At 32.3% G+C, this 23,443-nt stretch overlaps 6 protein-coding genes across 13 annotated transcripts; 3 read left to right on the forward strand and 3 right to left on the reverse strand.

The window, feature by feature from the left end:
- Window positions 1-37: 37 nt before the first annotated feature.
- On the forward strand, window positions 38-3,884 carry LOC118448253 (uncharacterized). Its single transcript, XM_085663200.1, is given in 4 exon segments — window positions 38-251; window positions 537-1,280; window positions 1,813-2,137; window positions 2,139-3,884. Coding segments are annotated over 4 exon segments (2,865 nt in total). The 5' UTR covers window positions 38-201.
- A 122-nt stretch (window positions 3,885-4,006) lies between these two features.
- Window positions 4,007-6,986, forward strand: LOC118448334 (uridine diphosphate glucose pyrophosphatase NUDT14). 2 transcript variants are annotated; one of them, XM_085663162.1, is made up of 4 exons: window positions 4,007-4,601; window positions 4,931-5,004; window positions 5,093-5,261; window positions 6,852-6,986. In XM_085663162.1, exons 1-3 carry the CDS (start codon window positions 4,159-4,161, stop codon window positions 5,242-5,244), a joined length of 669 nt encoding a protein of 222 aa, XP_085519288.1. In that variant the 5' UTR covers window positions 4,007-4,158; the 3' UTR covers window positions 5,245-5,261; window positions 6,852-6,986. The 2 variants fall into 2 exon arrangements, with proteins under 2 accessions (XP_085519288.1, XP_035737353.1); XM_035881460.2 differs by lacking the exon at window positions 6,852-6,986 and adding an exon at window positions 5,363-5,501.
- Window positions 5,332-7,833, reverse strand: Atg6 (Beclin-1-like Atg6). Of its 2 annotated transcripts, XM_035881457.2 has the most exons (6): window positions 7,730-7,833; window positions 7,381-7,611; window positions 6,817-6,977; window positions 6,329-6,741; window positions 5,743-6,231; window positions 5,332-5,554 (listed from the first exon to the last, which is right to left on the reverse strand). In XM_035881457.2, the coding sequence occupies exons 2-6, from the start codon at window positions 7,490-7,492 to the stop codon at window positions 5,437-5,439; spliced, it is 1,293 nt and encodes a 430-aa protein (XP_035737350.1). In that variant the 5' UTR covers window positions 7,493-7,611; window positions 7,730-7,833; the 3' UTR covers window positions 5,332-5,436. The 2 variants fall into 2 exon arrangements, with proteins under 2 accessions (XP_035737350.1, XP_085519287.1); XM_085663161.1 differs by lacking the exon at window positions 7,730-7,833 and having other exon boundaries at window positions 7,381-7,630.
- Window positions 7,834-8,284: 451 nt separating this feature from the next.
- Window positions 8,285-8,903, forward strand: LOC118448336 (transmembrane protein 170A). Its single transcript, XM_035881462.2, has 3 exons — window positions 8,285-8,421; window positions 8,512-8,617; window positions 8,708-8,903. Exons 1-3 carry the CDS (start codon window positions 8,325-8,327, stop codon window positions 8,901-8,903), a joined length of 399 nt encoding a protein of 132 aa, XP_035737355.1. The 5' UTR covers window positions 8,285-8,324.
- Window positions 8,904-9,021: 118 nt separating this feature from the next.
- Window positions 9,022-12,814, reverse strand: Ufl1 (UFM1 specific ligase 1). Of its 3 annotated transcripts, none has more exons than XM_085663159.1 (6): window positions 12,671-12,814; window positions 11,913-11,993; window positions 11,026-11,606; window positions 10,791-10,937; window positions 9,377-10,732; window positions 9,022-9,164 (listed from the first exon to the last, which is right to left on the reverse strand). In XM_085663159.1, the coding sequence occupies exons 2-6, from the start codon at window positions 11,981-11,983 to the stop codon at window positions 9,022-9,024; spliced, it is 2,298 nt and encodes a 765-aa protein (XP_085519285.1). In that variant the 5' UTR covers window positions 11,984-11,993; window positions 12,671-12,814. The 3 variants fall into 3 exon arrangements, with proteins under 3 accessions (XP_085519285.1, XP_085519284.1, XP_085519286.1); XM_085663158.1 differs by lacking the exon at window positions 12,671-12,814 and adding an exon at window positions 12,269-12,458; XM_085663160.1 differs by lacking the exons at window positions 11,913-11,993; window positions 12,671-12,814 and having other exon boundaries at window positions 11,026-11,355; window positions 11,423-11,559.
- A 188-nt stretch (window positions 12,815-13,002) lies between these two features.
- MTA1-like (metastasis associated 1-like) lies at window positions 13,003-22,926 on the reverse strand. Of its 4 annotated transcripts, XM_085663157.1 has the most exons (13): window positions 22,435-22,581; window positions 20,922-20,989; window positions 20,683-20,776; window positions 18,343-18,525; window positions 16,598-16,849; window positions 16,246-16,517; window positions 15,975-16,163; window positions 15,466-15,885; window positions 14,776-15,376; window positions 14,468-14,615; window positions 14,347-14,378; window positions 13,544-13,802; window positions 13,003-13,420 (listed from the first exon to the last, which is right to left on the reverse strand). In XM_085663157.1, the coding sequence occupies exons 1-13, from the start codon at window positions 22,535-22,537 to the stop codon at window positions 13,282-13,284; spliced, it is 2,760 nt and encodes a 919-aa protein (XP_085519283.1). In that variant the 5' UTR covers window positions 22,538-22,581; the 3' UTR covers window positions 13,003-13,281. The 4 variants fall into 4 exon arrangements, with proteins under 4 accessions (XP_085519283.1, XP_035737345.1, XP_035737346.1 ...); XM_035881452.2 differs by lacking the exon at window positions 14,347-14,378 and having other exon boundaries at window positions 13,006-13,420; window positions 14,466-14,615; window positions 22,435-22,926; XM_035881453.2 differs by lacking the exons at window positions 14,347-14,378; window positions 18,343-18,525 and having other exon boundaries at window positions 13,006-13,420; window positions 14,466-14,615; window positions 22,435-22,926.
- Between the last annotated feature and the right edge of the window lie 517 nt (window positions 22,927-23,443).

Below are 23,443 nucleotides of genomic sequence, written 5' to 3' on the forward strand. Positions count from 1 at the left end.
TGACGAAATGAAACGCCTCTCTTACGGATCCCGGTAACGGTGTTTTGCATCGTGTTTCGCGCCATAGGTTTAAGTATAGAGTAAATGTAAAATCTACGTAATAATCTACGACGAAATTGCAGATACCAAAAAAGAAATTCGAGAAATACTATATGCATAATTTTTGTGTGTATATATATATATATGCATAGATAAGAAAGTATGATAAATCGTTTCATTATTATTATTAACATAACTAATTTTTCCTACAGGTAACGTATCTACATCTGAACATAAATACACTGTGTATTTGCTTGCTCAATGCAATCATAATTCTTTTGTTAACGTCACAATCACCTAACCTTTCGAGATATAATCCTTTTTTTTTTTTTTTAAATTTTCCGCGCTCTCATTTATACTTCAGACAAAATTATGCTGGGACTGATGTAAAAAAAGAGAAAGATTAAATTAAATTAAAAAAAAAAAAAGAAAAAAAAAAGAAAAAAAGGAAAAGAAAAAAAAATAACAAAAAGACAAAAATTAAGTTATATTTTCAGGATGTCGTGTTTCGGTGGTCAAGACAAGCAGATTTATCTCGTGGAAGTGTTGATCGACAAATTACAATTGACACCGAACAAAGTGAAGGACATTGGTGATCGTGCTATCGCAATTAAAGTCAAGCTTCTCGATTTCCCTCTATTCGAGATCACAAGGGAAGATTTTGAATCATTAAAGAAATCACCTACTATCGTAGAAAAAAATGGGATCGTACGTTTCTCCATAGGTAGAAGTTGTTTATTCATTAGAAAACCGAAAGATCTCGTAGATGAGCTACGTAATGCTAGCGTTGGTATCGGTGTATTTTGCGTCGGTGATACTTATCCTTTGGCCGAGGCCATTGTTAAATTATCTGGTTGTTTATGCGATCAAATCGCAATGTCTACGAATGATACCGAAAATATGCCAAAGCCATTCTCCGTAAAAGGTGGTTTTCACTTATTGGATCCAGGAGAAAATCCATCGGGAATATTGGATATGGAATTGAAGATCACTTGTTTCGGACGATTCATAACTACGAAATACGAGCTTAGACCAAGCTTTTTCATTTTCAAGAAAAAGGACGACATGCGAGAATTTTGCGTCGAACGAAATATACCGCCTCACATACGTCATGATTTGCTCAAGGAAGACTATCCTCTGCCAGAATCAATACACGAAAATTTTATCGCCAGTTCAGACGTCAAGGAATCAACCACGCAGAAGAATAAAAAGAAAGCTAAAAAGAATAAGAAGGCTACGAAATAACGATGATTCGTTCATTAAGATTATAATCGATGATCCTGATTATTAATATGATCTTATTTATTTATTTTTTTTTTTATGCGTATAAATAACTTTGATATTACATATATGTGCATGTGTACATGCATACATACATACATACATATATAGGAAAAGATTGATATATTACAAATAATGACATATGTGAATTTACATTACATGAAATCTAAATCAAATAAATAACGAACAAGTCAAATTTATTTTTTTCAAAGTCGTTATTTAATTACGTTGATATGTATGTAATCCACAAAGTAACATAATATATCACCATGACAACAAAATATCTTCAATCGATTCCGATGACTGAAAGACATAATACATAGGTTTAAAAATTAGACGTCGGTCTTGTCGACCACAAAATTAATGGCGTATTTCGCAATAATAATAAACCTGAAATAATCCATCGGATTAGATATGCTTCCTAAATTCTTGTTCAATTAAAAACGAAAGTATATCTTTTACTACGTTTTAATCTCTAAATTATCCGATGAGCAAAAAATTATCTAAAAAAGGAAATAATCCATTTCAACGAGGTGGTGTTGCTTCGTCATCGCCACGGTTGCCAATAAACGATCCAGGTTTTAAATATTTAACGACAGCTGAGAAGTTGAACAATCGTGAGTATCGTAACTTGATTTATAAAGCTTATCCCAACGAGTCAACTTGCAATTGTCTACCGATAAACCAAACGCTGCATCCATTAATATGTCGTTCCGGTTGTCAGCGTTTGTGTTGCATGAAATTAAGAAATCCTCAAAAGTTCATTGTAATATGTAAAAACGAAAATTTACCGTCAGAAACGAGGAAACAAAATGAAGAAGGATAATGACCGATTAAAAAGCGGAAGTAGCGAAGACGATTATTACCATAATACCGATACACCGATCGACGTTGAGAATAATATCGAATTCACTTGGTACGGTGATAAAATCACGAAGGAAAATAATCGTTTGCAAGGTGGAGGACATGAATATGATCTACCAGGTTGCGTGTGTTCCGGTGCACCGAGTCTTTACAAAAAAAGCGAAGAAACGGGTTGTAAGGGCAGATTGAAAAGTTTAGAAAAGGCAAAGCCTGGCTGTACCTGCGCAGGACAGGATCCGCCTATTTGGAAAAAAGGCGGTCCAGATTGCAATAAGAAACCATGTACAGGTATTGATTGTCTCTTGCGCGCATTCAAGGAAGCCCAAGAATTCGTAGATTCCTTAGGGAAGGTACCTGGTTTCGAAGGTTTAGGCTTGATGGATCCTTCGGAAAGTCCCTTTTTTGGCAGAGATATCAGCAAAGATTACGAGACCGATGATACACAGGTAGAGAAGAGAGCGCAAGCATTACCATTGCCAAATCCTCATTGCACAGCTCCTTGCAATTCACGTATTGGAACACATAAATTTGATACAGGCATTAATAACGTTTCCGTGCCTCATTCAACTTCGGCTTATACCGCAGCAACGCCATTAACGATAGCCGTGCCAGGTCGTACAGGGGTCGTACGCGAAGCTGTACCTACGCTACCTGATAACGGTTCAACCGTTGTTTATGCAAAGCCAAAAAAGAAGGAAGAGAAGAGAGAGGAAAAGATCGACAAGTCGAAGGATATCGATGCCACGCCATCTGTACCTGTGGAAATTGATCTAGGTCCTTGCGGTGAGCCTAAATGTAAATCAAGACGTAAGAAGGTCATTGATACTGTAGAATCAATCGAAAATATAGAATTTTCTCATAAGAAATCAGTGACGCAAATAAAGCCTTTAAGTACTGGTGTGGCAACACCTTTAACCAGTAGTAAAGCTAGTGAAAAGGGTAAACATAAGCTTAAGATCAACTCTATAAGTCCCTCTGGAGATCGTACTATTAAAACACCTATAAAGGTCAGTAAACGTGTGATGCGTTATGTATATTCCATCGGCGATGTTTATCCTGGTATTCATTATGGTCACAAAAATTGTATCGATGTCCGTATGAGAGTACCAGCCAATATGGGTTGGTTATGGAATACTAGTAGCACGCTTTATAACTTGAAACCACGAATCGGCTGGAAGCCTGGTGCTATAGGAAGGTATTTGAGCGAATTGCTTAAAGAGGCAAAAGCTGGATCAAAGGGTAAACCAAGGGCTGTACCTTTCCGTACTAGAAAAGGTAAAACTTATAGGAGTATGAGCTTTACCTCGGTGAAAAAGTTACAAGCAAAGAAAGAAAACGAAGAGGAAACAGAACTACCACCAACTTTACACATTCATAGAAAAGATGGAACGTACTATGTTACAATGTATCCGATCAAGCAAGACACTATGGATATGCCAAAGCTAGAACAACCTATGAAACCGTTGCAATTTAAAATTGTAAAGAACAAAGACGACGAATCTGTGGCATCTAGCTCGACCGCGTCAGATATGGAAATTGAATTTTCACCTCCTGCAGCGGTTAGTAGGTATCGAAAAAAGCCCGACGTCATTCATATCGATACCCAAGTTAAGCAGCAAGATATACTCGATGCATTAAAAATCTCAGACATCTTGAAAAAAGATAAAAAATTCAATAAAACGAGAAAGCCGAGAAAATGACACGATCGAAGAACTTTATTGTCCATTATGCAAAAATAATTTTTTTTTTTTTCAAATTTAAAATTATTTCAAATTCACTTGACATTGTCATTACGAATGAATGGAATCGATGTTGTGCAAGATGAAGTAGGAATATCTTTTTGGAATTTTGAAATTCGCGCGCTTTCTACACTTTGTTCTTCGCATTATCGACGTGCGTCGTTTACCGCAACAACGTGAATCGATAGTATAAGATCCTTGTGACAGTTGAAGATCTTTAATTTCGAGAGAAAATATGGATGCCATTAAACAAAATACAAGAAATAAAATTGTACGGGAAAAAATACTTGACATAAAAAAAATTCAAATAGGAAAATATCCGATAGATTCGCCGTGGGTCAAGCCAGTAAGAATTTGTTATATGCAAGATGGACATGAAAAAGTTTGGGATGTTGTAAAGTCACATGACAGCGTGGGAATCGTTGTTTTTAATACAACTCGAAAGAAACTCATTTTAGTTAGACAATTCCGACCAGCGGCATATTATGCTTGCTTACCAGATAATGTCAAGGAAATCAATATTAAGCAATATCCACCGTCATTGGGTCTGACCTTGGAATTGTGTGCGGGTATCGTAGACAAGGACAAACCTCTCGTCGAGATAGCAAGAGACGAACTGAGGGAAGAGTGCGGATACGAAGCACCTGCGTCAGCTTTCAAAAAGATCGTCACCTACAGGTGGAAATACAATATAGTGAACTATAATGTGAATATATAAAACAAAAAAAGACAAAGATTCATTCACGTTATCAAAGTTGTCAAAAGTATTTGATAAAAAAAATCCAACAATAATATTGAAAGTATAGAAATAGCAATTATACAACCTACTGCATTATTCTTGATATTATTTAAAAATATATTAAGTATTCTCGTATTGTACATGTATAAAGTCCCACTTTTGCACCGTCCATATGTTATATTTATTGTTCTTAATAAATATATATTTATATATCTACAGTCAAAGATTGTTAAGCTTCGATTTTATTTACATCTTTCGATTCTTGCAGAGGTGTAGGATCTGGAGCTACCAAACAAACACTTTTTTATGTAGAGGTGACAGATGAAATGCATATATATCCTGGTAAGCTTAATATAAATGTTATACATTTAATTGAGCATATAGCAAGCAAGAACATAGATTGTATCTTGTAAAATTCGTGATATTGAAGGAGGTGGTGCAGAATCTGAGGGTGAACTTATTGAACTGGTGGAAATGAATGTTGAAGAGGCAAAGGAGTACATTAATTCTGGAGAAGTACAAAGTCCTTCCAGTTTTCTCTTTGGTATATCCTGGTTTCTAAGCAATAAACATGGGCATTAATCTTTACTTCAGAAATGGTAATGAAATAAATTCAATTAATATTTATACGAGATATAAAATTGTTAAGAAATTATAATAGATAGAAGAAAAATTATAGAACAATTTTATTTACAAATAGAGCGAATGTACACAAGCGAATAAGAAATGGTTGCATAGACAAAATACAATGAAATTACGTAAATTAATGTTAAATCAGTGCTCATTTTCGTCTTTTGTAAATTGTGAACTGACCCAAGCAAGGCCCCATTTTAAATTTGTTAACAAAAACTTTAAGGCCTTGGTCCATTGTTCCTCAGAATTAAATTGAATTCTGAAACGATATAAAAAGTTGATGTTATTAAAATGCAATATAAAATATAAATAGATAGACTCAACAAGTCTACATTGATAAAGTTCTATGAACGAAGTTCTATTGTTACACAATGACTTGTGATACAAAAATATTTAAATAATATTAATATAATTTACTAACTATATCAAAATAAAAAGTTATATTACTTGATAGAGTATGAATTTCCTGTGGCAGAATCTTCTATTTTACCACGATCCATTCTGTATGGTAAACAAAATCCACTATCTCCTTTTTCTACCTGTTCTTTAAATTGCTGTAAGCAATCAAGAAATGCTACCATAGCAGCATCAAATTTCGTATCCCATAAAAATTTAAAACCACCACTTCCATACAAAGGTAATTCTCTATGTTGATCTAATGCTTCAATATAACTATGATTACCAAACGGTACTAAACGAAACCGTTTAAAAGTTAAATTCATTTTCCTTGCAAGTGATGCCAGTAAAAGAGTTGTTTGTCCCCATGCAGCATTTATTTCACTCCAATCTACTGGTGCACTAGGTAAACGTCCTAAACGAAACGAATTAATAGTTCCAAAATGTCCCGAATGCCAGATGTGAAATGTAGCATTGAAGACATTTGTTTTCTTCAGTCTTTCAAGTTGAGAAGCTGCATAGGCCAATTGACATTCCAAGCTAATAAAAATATTTCAGTAAATATATATTTAATGTGTACATTATATTTCTATTGATATAAACAATATAAATACATGCATTATCTCTCACTAATTACCTTCGACATTCATCATCTCCTAACATCAGATCTCTTTTGTGTCTTGAGTATTCTCTCCAATATCTTTCTTCTTCGTTTTGCAATCTTACTCTTTCTTTCTCTTGTTCTGCAATAGCATTTCTTGTAGCTATTTCTTCTTTCCTTAAGGCTTCTAATTCACTTATCATTCTATCTTCTTCGGATTTCGCATCTTGTAATTCCTTTGTTAAATTTTCCATCTCTATATCTTCATATCCCAATTGCTGTTGTTCAGATTCCAATTTTTTTAAATATTCATTATAGTCTGACCATTCTCCTTCTGTCATTCGTAGTTGTTGATCCATTAATAACAATAAACTGTCTGTACATTCATCGCAAAGTGGATGGTCTGCAGAACTACTACTACTTAAAATATCAAACAGCGTTGCCCTTACCTTCATATGATATAAAATAAATAATTATTTATACAATTCATTCGAGAAAATAATTTTTTAAAAAGTTTAACATACTTTTAAATGATGACTTAAACTTTCTGTTTCACCAGAATCACCAACCAGCATAAAACCATTAGTTCCATTTCCTGATTCTGTTAATCTGAATGGTGGAACTAAATGTTCCAAACTACCACTTGGAGGTTCTAATTCTCCAACAACTTGTTGCTGTAGGGGTACTATCATTAAATAAAATCTGATGAATTTATATATTTTTTATAAACTGTATGATTCATACAGTATCATATATATGATATAACTATTATAAAAATTGTTATAACTTTGTTGTATAAATATGATTTGTGTGTGTGGGCGTGTGTATATATTTATATATTTATATATATGTATATATATATATATATATATATATATATACATGTATTAATATATATTCATATTTCATCATGTTTTCGTATTATTGTGTGTATTTGTCGGAGAATTAAAAGTCTATAACAATACTCTTATATAATGTACAGCTACCTTTATAATCATTATCAACGTAGCATTTTAATACCTTATTTTCGAATATGTAAAAAAAAATGATATTTAACAAATCAATAGTTTAAAATAGAATTTACCTACGTGAGAGTTCGGCCAGAGTATGTTCTCCTAGATGGTTAAAACTGGGATCTAATCTCAATGGCTGTAAGCACCTCTGGCACGCGAAATTTACGTTAGTTTTCATATCCACCATTGTATTATTTACTCCTTCAATGCACAATTTAATTTTACAAACCAAAACTCTTCAATCGTAAACTTTATTGATAAATACGTTCTAGACGCTTGGAAGACAAAATCAGCTGACTGTGTTTCCTTATTTACCGCAAGGAGGCGTTAGTATTAACAAAACAAACAAACCATAGAATATTATAAGAAAAATTATTAATTGCATTTTAATATATAAAGTTTATTAGAATTGAAAATACTTTACTTTTTAGATTTCATTTTGTGCAGCCATTATTTACATTTTTTATGGAAATTAAAAATTTTTGTAATCAATGACGTAAGTGTCATGTTAAAGACCAATCATAAATTAGGAAAAGTTAGACTGATTCGATTTTATCTTTTAGAAAAAACAAAACTATTACGATGTGCTATAAATAAAAAAATGATAGTGTATTTTTCATAGAATTAGTGCTTTAGAAGATATTGCAGTAATCAATTTTCTTTTGCGTGGATATATATATATACATATACACACGCGCAAAAGGTTATGTGCTACAAAATACTGCTTATTGGTTATGAAAATGATTTTTGTTGCAAAAAGGTATATAAAACTAACACAAAACTGAATATAAAAAGATTTTATATTATATACACATAATAATAATATTGATCTGTTTTATAACCTTAATAATTATATTCCTTATCATATTGATAAGAAAAGAATATTTTTCTTTTCATCCTTTTCTATATAATATAACAATATTTTATATTAATAATAGGTTCCAAAATGCATATTTAGATTATAAAAATTATTCTAAACGAGCAAAGAAGAAAACAACAAAGACTTCCAAAAACACGTCATGAATGAACACACAGAAAATTCTTTACCTCATACTCAAGTTATAAGAAACATGAATGCAGGAAATATATTTTACATGCCACTAACTTCTTTTGCTGGTATGTATATTAAAATAATTTAAAGGTATATACTTATCGAAGTAAATATTTTATATATATTTTTTGTTTTCAATTATTATAATCTTTCAGAGATGTGGTACCAGATATTCTTGTGGGCATTATTTTCTTCTATATTTGTTCATATGATAGCTGGTACAATTTGTTTTGCCACTTTACGACAACATAAGTATGGAAAGTATGTAGAACTTTTAAATAGATACTATTGCACTTAGTGATCTTTATAAAATTATATAAAGATCTATAAATATTTTTTTTTCTTTTAAAGATTTTTTCCACTCCTTATAATAATAATGGGTATATTGCTACCATTGACATCAGGGGTATTAAGTTCTGCTGCTGTTGCATTTGTTTATCGAGCATCGAGCCATCAAATGCCACCATTATATGCATTAGTATGGGGGATTGGGCAGACATTTGTTGCTGCTTGTGTTGGATTCACTAGAATCTTGGCAACTTTATAATATAAAAATATGATTAAACAGTAACAAAAGATAACAGTAACAACTAACATAATAATTGTGAATCGAATTTTAATATATAATTACAACTTGTATAAATATGTAGCACAAATTTATATTATTATGCTTCAGATTTTTGTGATTTTATATGAGTATTAATATTATCAGGAATCGCTTTTATTTGCTCCAATTTATTGTTTAATGCTTCTTGTGCTTCCATTTTTTCAATATTTTCAGAAGATGATATGCTACTTCTTACTAAATCTGTAAAATAATGCGATAAATTTGTTATAAATATTTAAACATTATGCTACCAACATATATAAGTTTTATTCATATACTGTCCATAAAATCTTAAAATAAAGTTATTAATGTTATGATATGATGATATCCAAATATACTTTACTACATTACTATACTATACAAATAAAGCACAGATTACTGCAATTTTAGATATTAATACTATAAATGCATACCACAATATTTGCTCAATAATTCTGCAGTTTCAGGTATTATGTACAACTGAAGAAAAGACAAAACCATTGACACGTGTCTTCCAGACATATGTATAATATTTTGTGTTGCTGCTGTAAAAAGTAAACTTGTCACCAAATTTAATGCCAATGCTGGATCTTGTGTTATTTTCAATTCTTTTAATAAAGCTTCTTTATGAGTAAAAATAATTTGTTTATTTATATCTTTATTATGTTTCTTTTGTATCACAGAACAAGCTTGTAATGCTGGAGTAGTAAGATTTAAAAAATCTTTGATAACACATTTTGTAACAGCTGAATATATGTCATTAAGTGGTTCTTGAACATCTGAAGGTAGTTCAACAAGTATTTTTTTTATTCCATTAAAATCTATATTATCAGGATATTGCAATTTATTTTGTAAACTGGCCAATTTAAATAATCGCGTTACAAAATCGCGACATAATGATTTCATTAAGTATTCTGTTAAAGATGTACGTTGTCCTTGCTGTTCAAAAAGTTCAATGCTTTCATTGAACATTTTAATATTCGTTACTAGAATAATTAAATCCTTTTTGAGTTCATCCGTATTAAATACATCACTAGATTCTGCTAATTTTTCTGCATAACATAGTGCATGTTCATTTACTTTTTGTTGCAACATTAAAGCTAATTGATCTGCCAAATCATCTATTATTGAAATTTCACGATTTTTTAAAAGTTCAGCTGTAATATCCTCTAATGATACCAATTCATGCTCCACATTTTTATCTTTAGTATATGTGTTTTCTTCGTCCGAAAGATCCTCGTTAAATTTTTGTTGCAGATACTTTTTCTTTGTCGATTTGGTCTTAGTTTCTCTTCCTTGATTTCCACCACCTGCTTTTCCACTTGTTGCTTTCTTACGCCGTTCCTCTTTTTTATGCGTTTTATTATTTCGAACTATACTGTCATCACTCTTGAACTTGATTTTATCTTCACAAATTAATTGTAACCACTTTCCACTAGTTACCACAATTTGTGCTTTATTCTCTGCAATTTTATATAAAGATTGTAATAAACTTTGTAAAAAATCATCAGAAACTAAAACCGTTTCCATGAATACTTTGACTGGACAGTTCTCCAAAACTTTATTCAAAAAAATTTGAATATCTTGATCAGTAAGCATTGAAGGCAAATAATCACGAACATCTGTGAAAGATCTTGTATTAATAGTATCATTGGCAATAGTTTTAAGTTGATCTACAATAATATTATTGACTGCCACTGAATCCAAAAAAATTATATCATCATTTGGAAAGTACTTTTTAATGGTATGTTTTGGATCTGATATTCCAAGTCGAGCGAGTGCATCATATTCTAAAAAAAAAAAAATAATATCAATATATCGATAAAAAAAAGAAAAAAAAATGCATACCTAAATATCCATTTTGTTTATAGAAATCATGAATCCATTGAGTTTGATTTTTAACATAAATATGGGGTAAAAACATACTAGTTTTTATTTGATCTCCTGTTACAATACCTGATATTTGTTTCTTTTGTTGGAGATCACCCAATATTGCTAAAAATAATTTGCAAACAATGTCAATTATATAGAATTATATATAGGAATAAAATATTTTTTTGCACAAATTTATGTGAATACTTACGGAATATAACAAAATCAGGAACAGAACATTCCTTTGAAATTAAAGAAAGAGAAATAGGTTTTGTTACAGCAGATAAAGCACCTCTTATTTTGGCTTTATTTGTTTTAATAAATCTATTAGTATAGTATATTTGCTTATCTTGTGTAACTTCTACATTTGCTATAATTTTTCGAGTCAAGGCAGTTTCTATAGTTGTTCTTATAAATTCTGCTGGTAAATTATAAAACAATGTCAAATCTACTACTTTGACATAATGATGCTGCCAGAGTTTATCATTTATATCCTTCATCATCTGTCCCCAATATTCTTCATTAATTAAATATCCTATAACTACGTGAATACCAGAATCACATGTCTGAATTTCATTAGCTAAAGTTGTTATTTGAGACAAACTGACATTAAGAATTTGTGCTATATCATTCAAATTCATTCTACCACCATGAAAACTTAATTCGTCTATGATCTGTGTTTTAAGATATTGTCGCGTAACATATTCTTTTCTATCATTTGTAAAGACCACATCCAAACGCTTTGTCTCTATGAGCTTTGCTACAATTTCTATACAGTTGCTCTCTGTTAACCTAAAAAAATAATTATGTCTCGTTATTATTCGTCATATGAATAAATCGTTTATGTCAAATGACATTTACTATACGTATTTTGTGTTATAACTTTGAAATAATATAATTGTATCATTCCATATGTTTAATTCTTTTTTTTTTTGAATGAATATATGTAAATTGTTATTTACAAAAGATAAATAAAAATAAAAAAAAATAAAAAAAAAGTAATAATGCAAATAAAATACTACGTGTACATTATAGCGATCATTTGACTCTTTGTAATAATAAAATTATAATAAATACTACTGTGTATATAAAACCTACTTTTGCAAATTACTACTAAGCTGAGCATTTTGAAAGTCTGCCGCCAATTTCTCAATTTCGTCCCAATCCATGATGGTCTTTCTGAAAAAAGTGCTTCTTACTATTTATAAACTTTCTTTATTTTTGAAATTTTTTATATTTCCTTCCTATACTTATTGTATATATGAAAAACACTTATCAACACTTTGACTCGTACAATCCATGAAGTTATTAATATCTGGATACGAACATATATCAAACTTAGATACGAAACATATATCACAATTTTAGTTTCTATTGAAGTGCTCCGAGACAATTTTCAGTTAGATCTTTTTTATAAAAAGATCTTATGTAAAATAATTTCTATTTTTATTTACATAAATATATATGTGAAACTGAAGACCATAACAATTGGAAATCCATTTCTTGTAAATATTTATCCATTTAAAGTAACTTTAATGAAAGACTCAAACCAACACACGAGTTTCCAATCTAGGTTATGTATTATAGAGCCTCACTTCATGTTGTAAATTTATAGATTATTCTCAGTAGAGACATACGTAGATTAAAATATTTATTTTTACATTTATACTTATTTTTTTTTAAATCTATAAAAATGATATAAATAAATAAATAAATAAATAAAAAGGGCAGACAAGGGAAAGAAACCAAATATTCTTCCACTTATGCTTATGTTTATTTATTAATTGTTGCGACGGAAGTCATCAAACTTGAAAATTTAATAAAAATATTCACAATGAGCATTCTTTCTTTCTTACGTTCTTATCCGTTCTCTCTCACATTCGTTTCTGTTCGCGCACGAATGCACGCGACCTTATTGCGCGTATATGAGCCAATTTTGCCAACATTAAAGTCGTGTCCAACGGATTGGGACAAGTATTTTGTTGCCTGGCTATGCTGTATGAATGCATGGTATGATGTATATGTACATTCAATTATTAATAATTATTATTAATAACAACAATAATTAATACGAATAGAAAATCATGTTTCATTCGAATGACTTGATTTTTTTTTATTTTTTTTTTATTTTTTTTTATTTTTTTTTTTTTTTTTTTAAGTTCGATGAACATTAACTTCATTAATTACTCATCTTTCGTCCTTACATGTGAGTTACGATTGGTAATGTCAGTGCAACATGCAGGTTCGGATAAGTGAGGCCTTCAGTTTCGACGACTCGCTGTTAATAACGGGATTTGACAAATGCCACACAAGCATTCTCATTTTTCTCAATTTCAAAGTTGTTCAATGATAATACACTAGCTGCAGTCTTTACAGCCGTCACCCTGGCACTGAAGTATAACGATGACGCAATCCCTTCGCAGCGATACCGATTTGAATCAGCTGCTTAACCGATCGTATTACCGATTCAATCGAGTATTACGACCATATCATCACCACGTACCGTTCTTTGTGAATGAGGTGGATGCAAAGGTGTTGATAATCTACGCCATGGCTTACGCGCTGCTCTTCGTAATTCCACCGATGATAAACTTCTTCTGATTCGTCTGTAATGTAATAAGCATTGATGATGAAATCTTCATTTCTATAAGTTCGTATGTTTTAATAAATTTATTATTATTATTATTATTATTTTTGTTTTCTTTTTCTTTTTTTCCTTTATTACTAACTTCGTCTGATCTGAAGCACGAAAGTAAACATCATCTGGCGCATCCATCCACGATATAACTTGTTTACGCGCGTTACTCCTAGATAAAGGTGGACCATGTGGCAAGGAGTGCGGATGCACAGCTCTTCCATTAAGCGGTGGTGCTAACGGAAGAACAGCAGGAGCAGTATGTTCTAAAGCATGTTTTGGATGTAACTGCTGAGAATGATGAGCCCTTTTTGCAGGTGGTCCAACAGGGAGCCCTGCGTTCAGGGCAATACCTGTAAAATAACACAAGATCTCTTTTTAAACTGCTTGTCGGTTGTAAGTTTTTTTTTAAAATCGCTCATGTTTCTATCCATGGACGCAAGAGCATCGCTAAAACATACTGTTGGAATACATATATCTAATACAATTTAAAAATATAATTCTTTGAATATCTATACATTGCACTATCAAATTTTTATAATTCTCAATAATAAAGTTTTATTATTCTAATAGATTAATCAGAAAATAATAAATCTCTTAGAAACAGTTGTACACTATTTAAAGTTTGACAAATTTTATCTTATCTTCTTTTTTTTTCTTTTTTTCTTTTTTTTTCTTTTTTTTTTTTTTTTATTATTATTATTATTAAAATACTTTATCTTGAAATATATAAACTTCATATGGTAAGTTTACATAAACTCATCTGATAATATTTTTCAAATATCGGTGATAATTCATAAGCACATAAGTTCTTCAATTGTCATGTGAACACTCCAACATTCATGTTCATTACAATCTCATATTTTGTTTTCTCTGTTCGTTAAATTTGTATTTTACCTTCATCCCAATCCACATCAGAGTAGTAGCCAGTAAACAGAGACAACATTCAATACTGGGGAATAGGCTTTTACCATAAAGAAAAAGTTCTAATATCAATAAGTATTACTTAAACTTACCATCCGAACCATTGATTTCATCGAATGGAGGCCTTGTGCGTTTTAATATAGTTTGTTGAGTTTGCATAGCAGGCTGTACTTGAGGTGGAGTTAATGTAAGCCTGTCTACTTCTGGTTTATTCGGTACTCTTTCATATAAAAGACTACCATCTGTAACATGTCAATATTGTTAAGAATATAACAAAAAATTATTTAATTTAATTATAAAGTTTATATTTTATAATATTTTGTAAAATGTTTAATTATGTTAATTATGAATGAACGATATATATATACACACACACACATATATATATATATATATATATACCAGGTGCTTTAGGAGGACGAGGAAATGAAACACGATCTGGTTGTTTACGTTGCGCTGGTGCTGTAAGTGTCAACCAATCCCAATCTCCAGGCTGTCTTGGAGAAGGATGATCACCCAAGCGTGTAGCTATATCAGTAACACGAGGGCGAGGTCTGGGTCGAACTGCACGTGCTAAAATGCGCAATTCAGCAGGACTTTTAGAAGTTAATTGAGGCGATGCACAAAGATGTCGTAGTGGAGCCGCATTCACCGGCTGATGAGGTGCTCTGGCAGCGTGACGTGTACGTAACTGGGTAGCGCAAAGTCGACGAGCAGCTCGCGCTAATGCCGGAGTACGTAAATAAAATGCTGAGCGCGTTTTCATAACAGGCCGTGGAGATCCACTGCCGCCGCCTCCACTTGCTCCGCTTCCTCGTAAGTCAACACCATGAGCACTGGCATAATGTCGGCTAAGGTGAGCCTTCAGTTTAAATTCTTTACCGCAAGAAGGAATGCTGCAACGATGTGGTCTATGAGCACCACCAATTCCTTTACTTTCTTCATCAGATCCAGCACCACCTCTTTTTCGTTCCAAGTCTACATCATCGATACGGGAGGGAACCTAGACAGTTACACAAGAAATATTTAATTAACTTGTTAATATGCCGAATTACATTAAGTTATATTTAATAAAACAGTAATCTAATATACCTTTAATCCGCCATATTTTTTCCAATACATCCAGCAAGATTGACATAAACGACATTGCATGTGTGATGGCCCCCAGGCATACCATTGCGAACTTTGCATAACTTGACAGCTCTCACAAGGTTTACCACCAACACCAACCATAAGTATGCCAGTATTATCACTGGTCATATTACCATTGCTATTGCCATTCAGTACATTAGTTGGTTTTCCATTAGAATTATTAGTATTTCCTAATGGAACAATCGTAGTTCCAGAAGCCGTAGCAGAAGGTACAGGTGTTTTATTATAATTTGGTATATAAACTTGTTTTAATTTACTTTCTGCTTCTACAGCCTTTACCCTTTTTTGTTGCACGTAACGATCAGTTGTTTTCCACATGTAGTAATATTCAATAACATTTTTCAATGTCTTCCAAGGTAGCTGAAGCATTAAGTTCATAGATTGTATTAAAAACATATAGTTGAAATAAAATTATATACTAATAAATCCTAGTAAATTTATATGCTTACAAAATCCTGACGTATATCAGAGAAATCCTTTCCATATTTATCAAGAGCTTCTTCAAACAAATTTGCCTCTGAGGCACTCCATTCTTCCATCTCATCTCTGCATAATACTGGGCCAGAACTAGGCACTAGCGATGACATGGCTTTAGCTACATCATAATTGTGTCGATGTAAAGTATCCATTGCATGAAACTAAAATAATTACAATAGGATATTAAATATTTTTTAAATACAATGTTATATCATTATTCTTACATACAATTTTGATACTTACTAGAGTAATATCTCTGGATGCAGCAGCTGCAGACATATGCAAAGAGGGTTGTTTGACAGATGATGAGCAATCAAGAGCTCTTGCGAAAGTGCCAACAGATCGACTAACAACAAGGAATTGATCAATTTGACGATCTGTCAATGAATGACGTGGTGTCCATACTAATGTTTCTAGATCCTGTAACCTGCGAGGATCTGCTTCTTTTTCAGCAGGTGTTAGGGGTAATGGTGCTATTCCATCAGCTTGATATCTACTTCCTACTCTAATTTCACCTATAACATTTAATATAGTAGGCAAATAAATATATTAGACATTAAGAAATTGACCTTAGTATTTTCACCTAAATAATTACCCTTATCAGCTAACAAAGTACGCTGAGCTGGATCGAAAACTAAGCAGTAAAAGAACGAATCTTCTTTATTTAGATAACTTAATAACGATTCTGTCTCATTTAACAATGTCACACAGCATTTGCCTCTTATATGTGTGGCAGGCATTGTTTCTACCTGTCGAGATAAAAAAAGTTCTCTATGCTTCATTTGATGGCGTTGTTTAGTACTTAATTCCATTACTCCTCCAGGACCTACTACACTTTCTTCCATCCCTGTATTTTAAAAAAAAGTTTATACTATTGTGATTGCACATACTATATAGACAACTAATATTATGAAAAGCTTAAATGATATTTTGCTAAATAAAGAATGTAATAAAATTCACGCTTAATCAAACTTTTGTTTTATGTTCGTTAAATGATAAAGTTAGTAGAATGTATTTTTTTCATTGTAAATATCTTTCAATATAAGAAAATTTTAATTTATACTAGTACTTGTACATATAATACAATAATAATAATGTTAAATCGAATTTAATACCCACGTATATATTGTGCTAGTATCCACCAATTAAAGTGGTTATTTCTTATCGTTTATAAAATAATACTATTTTCTTAGCACTTATTAGTATGATTTTAAAATGCTTTTTTATCAATATAATATTTTCTATACTATTAAATCAAATGTAAATGAAACGCAGGGATATGGCAGAATCAATCAAAATGCGCAGTAATGAACCAAAAGATACTAGCAAGAGCGGGCAACAAAAAAAGGTGCAAAAAGAATTGTAAGTCAATAACATTCATAGCAAAAAGAAAAGTATTTTTAAAAGAACACAACATATTTAGAGAAGCCTCAGATTACTAAAGAATCATCATTCTATACGGCGGGATTTTCTTGCGAGTTGATGTGGATGGTATGATACTAATAAAAATGATAAATGAAAATGAAGCCAAACATATCATCAAGAGATGGAAATGCTGAATGAATAGATTTTAATGTGTATAATTATATATTAATTAAATATATATATATATATATTGTTCAGTAAATGTATACTATTTAAATTATTAACAATTTGATGCAATATGAAGTATCTGCATGATAAAAAGATGTATGGGCTTTTCTATAAACATTACATTTATAGACGGAGTTACCGAAAACTTCTTACGCTAAACTACGAACGAGAAGCTCCGATTAACCCAAATTGTTGTCTCTTTGGCCTTACAGTGAATTTCAGCCTTTCTTACAGCAAACACCAAGATTACAAAGAATTTTTAAATCCCGCCGTTGAATCTGTAGCCTTACATCATCACTGGCTTCTATATACAACTAATGAAATAATTAAGGAGCACAGTTGTGACACTCACTGATGAATCTACAATTATTTATTATTTGTTTATATAGATGTGCACAAAGTATTTTTTAAGTAATATTTTTTATACATTAATTAGTTTAAACTCCTAAATTTATATAAAAGAACAAACCTTCTTTTCTCTAAATAATACTTTATTTTATGATCTAAAAAAAAAGAAAAAAAAAAAAAAAAAAAAAAAAAAATATGATAGAATTCTGGAAAAATGCTTTTTTTTGTTCTGTATTTATTTATGCATAAGCAATATAAAAGTAATTAATAAAGTATAATATAAGTCTATACCATATTTCATAAATTTATAACCTTAGAAATATGAAAATCTTTATATTATTTTTATTTTATTACTAGATTCATCTGTAGTGGTCACTTTCTAATCGACTGCTCACTCACCATGGGGCTCTTGGGCCTCCGATAGCGGGGCCTTCAGCCAGCCCCCTTTCCCGCCCCCTTTGTTCATCACTTTCGGCCCAATCCCATCTTTATTAGTGATTTCCTTAGTAGAATCTGGATTCTCCAGTTTCGTACTCTGTGTGCTCGCAGGAGATTCTGACCTTTGCTGCTCCGCACTTGCCACTGGAATTTTTATTACAAAACCCACTCTACTATTTTTGATTATTAATTTTTGAAACTAATTCAACATAAAAAACAAGGATAGTCTACAAACTAAATAGTAGACTTAGTAAAAGAATAAACTAACAAATTTTCTTTATGTGTCATTACATATACAATAGATAACAAATCTATGAAATTTTATGAAAATATATGTGTCAGTAAAGATACATATATGTCTGTATAAACAGAATTTCGATTACATTAGCCAATTCCCACCACGTTTCTATTTACAAATTTAATTTACATTGAAACTTATTTTTTGAAGCTACAAAATAATATAATGGCATAAATTCATCATTATAATAAATTTTCTCTGTAGATAGATTTACTATAATATATTATAGAATAAGTAATTAACTTTCTTCTTCTTTTTTATTTTTTAATACTAGTAAAAAGTAATTATTAATTACAGACACACAAATTGGCAAGTATATAATAATAAAACTATATACACGAATAGTATGGTATTAGTAAATTGTTATATATTGAGATATTTTTAATTTTCTTTCTTCAAAATCAAATGAGAAATAAAGAACAAAAAAAGCAAAAAATGATCATTTCTTTTATATATATATATATAAAATGTAGTCATATCACATACTTGTGTATATATATTTGTTTATATATGTATAGATTGCACATAGCTTTTTTCAGAAAATTTGCACAGCTCGAAATGCGGGGAACGAGGCAGAATAGGGAGAGTCTGATTTGAAACAAATACCGGCGGATAGAGATACAATACAAGTAGAAGCACATAAGAGTGAAAGAGAGCGGATGCTCACACACACATTCTTACTCGCGCACGACATAAAAGGAGGGAGGAGGGAAGGAGGAGGGCAAGAGGGAAGGTGGAGGAGATGGAGGTAGATGAGGTGGAGGAGGTGGAGAAGGTGGAGGAGGTAGAGGACGCATGGTGAGAGGAGAGGAGGGAACAAATGCTTAAAACGAAGATGGCTAGTGGAGGCCCACCACCGCCACCAGTTTTGCCCAGGCTCGCACACGAGTGTGTGTGTGTGTGTGTGTGTGTGTCTTCGTCCTTCTCCATTCGTGATAGGTATATACGTATGTATTGCAGTGTCCAAAGAGAGTAGTGGCGAGCTGAATGTGTGTGTGTGCGTGTAAGTATATGTGTATACGTGCAAAAGAGAGAGAGGGGGGGGGAGAGAAAGAGAGAGAGAGAGAGAGAGAGAGAGAGAGAGAGAGAGAGAGAGAGAGAACACACATAACACGTACCCGACCAACCCCTGCGTCAGTCATTCATTTAGTTGAGGCTGGCGGGAGGAAAGGTGGAGGTGGAATGGGGGCCTTGGCGGGTGTACCGCCCCCCCTAACCACCCCCAGCAGATCGATACAACCCCCATTCCACCCCACTGCCACCCCCCAACTTTACTTATTATACATTCCCACCCTTACCCCCCAGCCGCCCCCTCAATCCCCACGTCTCATTATCTTTGCCACTGCAAAGGAAAAATCGAGAGAGTTTCGGAGACTCACACACTCGCACATGTATATATGAATGAGCGCGCGTAGAGACACATGCATACACGTACCTCCATTTCTATCGTATTCTGTCGCTTTATCATTTACAAATGTATTTATGAACGCGTTTATATGTATATATATGTATAAATTTTATCGAACTTCATTTTTTAGGTCCTATGCTCAATTCTAATCGTTGCTTTTTCTCAAATTTGTTTCTATTCATACGGTGAGCTTCGAGTAACGTTTAGATTTTAAATGAAAGCTGTTATTTAAGAAATTCGACTGGATAAATGATGAAAAAATTATAATTTATATAAAAATTACGAATATATATGTATATGTGTGTGTGTGTGTGAGTATATATATGGATGTGTGTACATACTCAATAACTTACTGATCATATTAATGTATTTTTTCATTTGAAAAACGTAAAATCTCACGCAAATTTCACGCAAATTATCCGTTTTCCCCTCAACAAGAGAAAAAAAAAAAATACCAGAAAATTTAATATATTCTTATTCTTAATAAATAATACAAATTAAGATCTTTAAAAATCTTATGTTATATATATTTTTATAATTAAATATAGAAATTTATAGCAACTTATAGATTTAATATATACTATAATTTACTTACACTGATGTTTGTCTGCTAACATTATTAAAGTATTAGGTAAATCCCTCCGCCTAAAAAAGCACATGACTTTTGCTTCAACATTTCCACTTGCGGTCTAAAACAAAACAATACATCAATGTAAATTATAACATGTTTTTCTTTTTTTATTAATACAAAAAGAAATACTAGTTGTGACTTATTGGCATATACATTTAAACCACAAAAATTTCAATTAACTTAATCTTCGAATTTTATCTTACCTTATTTAACTCTTCTATCCTTCTTATTTGGTAAGGAGAAGTGGAAGAAGTTTCGAAATATACATAATCTGAAATAATATGTTTATATTATATATGTTATTTCAATATAACAGAATTCCATTGAATTAAAAAAACTATATTATATATATTTGATATATTTTATATATATATATATATATATATATATATATATAATATATAACAAAATATGTTAATAAATTGTAAGAATTTAAATATATTCCAGAATATATAAAAAATATTTTAATGATTAAAAATGATATTAATCGTTTTCGTTTTAATTGAACTTATTCGCTTCGAAAAGTATTAATTATCAAACATTAAATAAATTATTATTACGAAGTATATAAATAAAATTTATATTATTTTTTTCAATAAAGTTACAAAAATATTCGCACAATCTTAACGATACTTTTACTGTATTATCCAGAATTCAACGAATGTTATTAAAATGAACTTTCATGTTTTTCAAATATGAAAAATTTCATATCGCAAATTTTCTTTTATAAATGTATAAAACGTTGTTTAATCACACCATCTTATCTAATATCTACTATCAAAAGAACGCAATTCGAAATATTATTTGCATCGTTTTTGCGTTTCATCCTCTTGCGACGATATATTTTAATTTTTTTTTTTTTTCCTTCTTTTACTTCACTAATGTATATCTCGCACAATATAGCGCAAGTATAGGGGAAAAAAAAAAGAGAACATCGTCTGCGAACGAATATAAGTAACTAGAGGTATTGGCGGGTAAATAGGAACTATTAAAATTCGTCGATTTTATAGAAAAATGATGTCGAACGCGTTCGAGAAATGTAAAATTTCGAAAAAAAAAAAAAATGAAGAAGAATACTTATAGAAATAAAGAAATGATTTCAATCAACGGGATTCATCGTGCAAGAAATTAGCATGACCCGAAGGAAGGAGCAATAGTGGGTCCGGTATAGGGTGGTAGGGAGATAGGTAAAATATGGGGAGAGAGGGAAAAGAGGGGAAGGGGGTTGAAGGGGGAGGGTAGCGGGAGGGTAACGGTAGGGAGGAAAAGAGAAAAGCAGACGTAGACGTACAGGACGCTGCACGGTAGCGGGGAAGCGGTAGCAGGAGGGAGAAGAGGAGGAAGAAGAAGAAGAAGAGGAGGAGGAGGAGGAGGAGGCAAAGAGAGAAAGAGAGAGAGAGAGAGAAAGGGGAGCAGAGGGGTGGACGGAGAGGAAAAGAGGGGAAAGACGAAGAGAGAAAAGAAGAGGGGTCTCGCGCGCGCGGGGAGAAAATGGGGTAAAACGGGGACGCCATAGCGATGCCATTTGCAAACATTAATTTGTCCTAGGTTAATTAAAGCCGCGTTGTTTGTGGTGTTCGAGCTATGGTAGATTGTTCACGGGGCTTCGAATAAAATATTTTTTTTCTCTCCATTCTTCCTTCCTCCTCTCTTTTTTCTTTCTTTCTTTCTTTTCTTTTCTCTCTCTCTCTCTCTCTCTTTCTTTTTATATTTTACCTCCCACTCGGTACATGTTGGCCGTCATGTTGCTGGCGTCCTGTTGTCCAGCCCCGAGAGCGAAATTGGCGTTCTCGTGGTTCTCTCGGTATTCGGCCGGCATCGGCACGAACTCGTCCTTCAACGACGCGAATTTATCGGCCCCCGAGAACACTTATTCCACCAGTCCACGAAGTTTAGCACGTCGCGGTGTCACTTCATCGTGTTTGTTGTCTCTCTCGCGCACGCTACTTCTCTCGTCTTGTACGGCTCTGTCTCTCTCACTCTCTCTCTCTCTCTTCTGTCTTTATCTCTATCTCACATTACACGCGCACCGCGCGCTTCTTTACCAGCAGCTGTCTCACCGCACTGCCACTCGACGCGATGACTACGAAGGCGACCAGGAGACTACCTCTCACAACGACGCACGTAGAGACGCACGCGGAAGAACGAAGCAAAGGATATCGCACGCGCGCACAGAGCAACTCTTCACTCTATCTCTATCTCCCTCTCCTTCTTTCGACGTTCATATATATATATATATATATATATATATATATATGTATGTATATATATATATATATTATATATATATTATATATATATGCATATATCGTCTATATCTATTTTCTTGGTTCTTCGTCTACTCGTTTTCTCGTTTCTATTTTTCACGTATTCGTTACGATTATGAAGATGAAGAGAACACAAAAACGGCGAAAAAGACGGTGACGACAGCAATACCGAAGAAGAGATACATCGTCAGTGACCGTTGCTTCGTTCGCAAAGGAACAACGCCATTTTCATTCTGCCGCGAGCGCGAGCAGGCTGTACGATCTTCTCTCCCTCCACCAGCATCACTACTGCCACCACTACAACTATCGCCCACTGTCGTCGCTACTCGTATACCTTGGCAATCTTTAATGCCGCGTGTATTCGAAATGTTATCACCACTTTTCTTATACACAATTTATTTTCAAACAATATCTAAAATTTAAAATTCGAAAGTTCGATGATTTAATGTTCGTTTAAA

This window comes from Vespa mandarinia, chromosome 20 (assembly GCF_050613455.1).
Source record: "Vespa mandarinia isolate Hongniang chromosome 20, ASM5061345v1, whole genome shotgun sequence".
NCBI lineage: Eukaryota > Metazoa > Arthropoda > Insecta > Hymenoptera > Vespidae > Vespa > Vespa mandarinia.